This window comes from Phaethon lepturus, unplaced genomic scaffold (assembly GCF_000687285.1).
Source record: "Phaethon lepturus isolate BGI_N335 unplaced genomic scaffold, ASM68728v1 scaffold22906, whole genome shotgun sequence".
Taxonomy (NCBI): Eukaryota; Metazoa; Chordata; class Aves; order Phaethontiformes; family Phaethontidae; genus Phaethon; species Phaethon lepturus.
In genome coordinates, this window is record NW_010544431.1 from 2,033 (window position 1) to 3,279 (window position 1,247).

The 1,247-nt window shown below is 63.3% G+C and overlaps 1 protein-coding gene across 1 annotated transcript in view; it reads right to left on the reverse strand.

Moving 5' to 3' along the window:
* NPTXR (neuronal pentraxin receptor) overlaps window positions 1–1,178 on the reverse strand; it is a gene marked incomplete at its 5' end in the record, with an annotated part of 1,916 nt that extends 738 nt beyond the window's left edge. Inside the window, 3 exons of the mRNA XM_010288689.1 lie at window positions 65–244; window positions 569–813; window positions 951–1,178. Of these exons, the coding sequence (XP_010286991.1) occupies window positions 65–244; window positions 569–813; window positions 951–1,178 (653 nt within the window). The remainder of the gene's footprint in view (window positions 1–64; window positions 245–568; window positions 814–950) is intronic.
* Window positions 1,179–1,247: the final 69 nt, after the last annotated feature.

Genomic DNA, 1,247 nt, shown 5'->3' on the forward strand with positions numbered 1-1,247 from the left:
GGCCGCACCCCTGCCTGGCTTGTCGCTGGGGCAACGTGAACCTTGGCGTCAGGCCGGCACGTACCTGCTCCTGGCCCAGGATGATGACGCCCTGGGGCTTGATGGCGTGCCAGGAGGCCAGGTTCTCGCCAGCGCCCCGCTGCTCGCCGTCCTGGTACGCCGACCACTTGCCGTCCCGGGTGGTCCACGCCACGCAGATGTGGTGCCAGGCCTTGTCCTTCAGGTTCAGCGGCAGCTGAGCGACCTTCGTGAGACAAGCAAGAGCCCAGCACTCGGTGGGACTGCCAGAGGACCCCGGCATCCCCCCAGACCCTTGCAGAGCAAGCAATGCACCCCCACAGTGGCAGCACCCCAAATTCTACAGACATCTTTGACATGCTGCTTCTCCCTCTCAAAACGAGCCATCCTCCCCATTCTCCTCATTCGCCTGCCTCCCCGCTCCACCCCAGGCCCCTTCCTCCCAGCTCCTCCACCCTCGTACCCCCAGGAGCACCGTTTCCCAGGAGGGTTGAAGCAAAGGAGATGACAGCAGGGGCTTCCTCCTCATCCCCGCTCCGGCTGGACTGACCTTGTCATTGATGAGCAGCTCAAGGGGGTTGGTGCCCCATTCCAGCAGCACGATCTCGTTGGCTTGGCTTGGGACGGAGTAGGAGAAAGGAGTGCCGAGCCCTGCCAGGGCCTTGGACTTCAGCCACATGCAGATGGTGAAGGCGTAGAGCTCCGGCAGGCTCTTCTTCACACGGGCGTACATGTAGTTGTTCTGCACCGGGATGGTCACCTTGAAAGCGTCAGGAGGGCTGTAGCCCGGTGGTCCTACATGTCAAGGATGGGGAGGAAAGGTCAGGACCCATCATGGGGATGAGGGTTGCCTGTCCTGGGGCTCTCCTGAAGATGTACCTTGGGGTAGGGACCCCCCTGCACCACCTCCATCCCCATCAGGCAGGACTCACCATGCTCCAGCTCTGTCACCCGGTTCTGGAGGGAATTCAGCTCCTTCTCGATGTCGTGCTGCTGCTGGCTGCGGTCGGTGCTGGCGGCCTGGCGCTCCTTCTGCAGGGTCAGGATCTTGGAGAGGAGCTGCTCCTCCAGCTGCTCCATCTTGGTGTGGAGGGCGTCGCGGGCGAGCGCCGGGGCAGTGGGCACCGAGCCGTTGGTGCGGGCTGGCAGCTCCTGCTGCACTTGGCAGCAGCCGCCGCAACAGGGTGGGGGAAGGAGGGAGGAATGAGAAAGTTCAGCATCGGTCAATT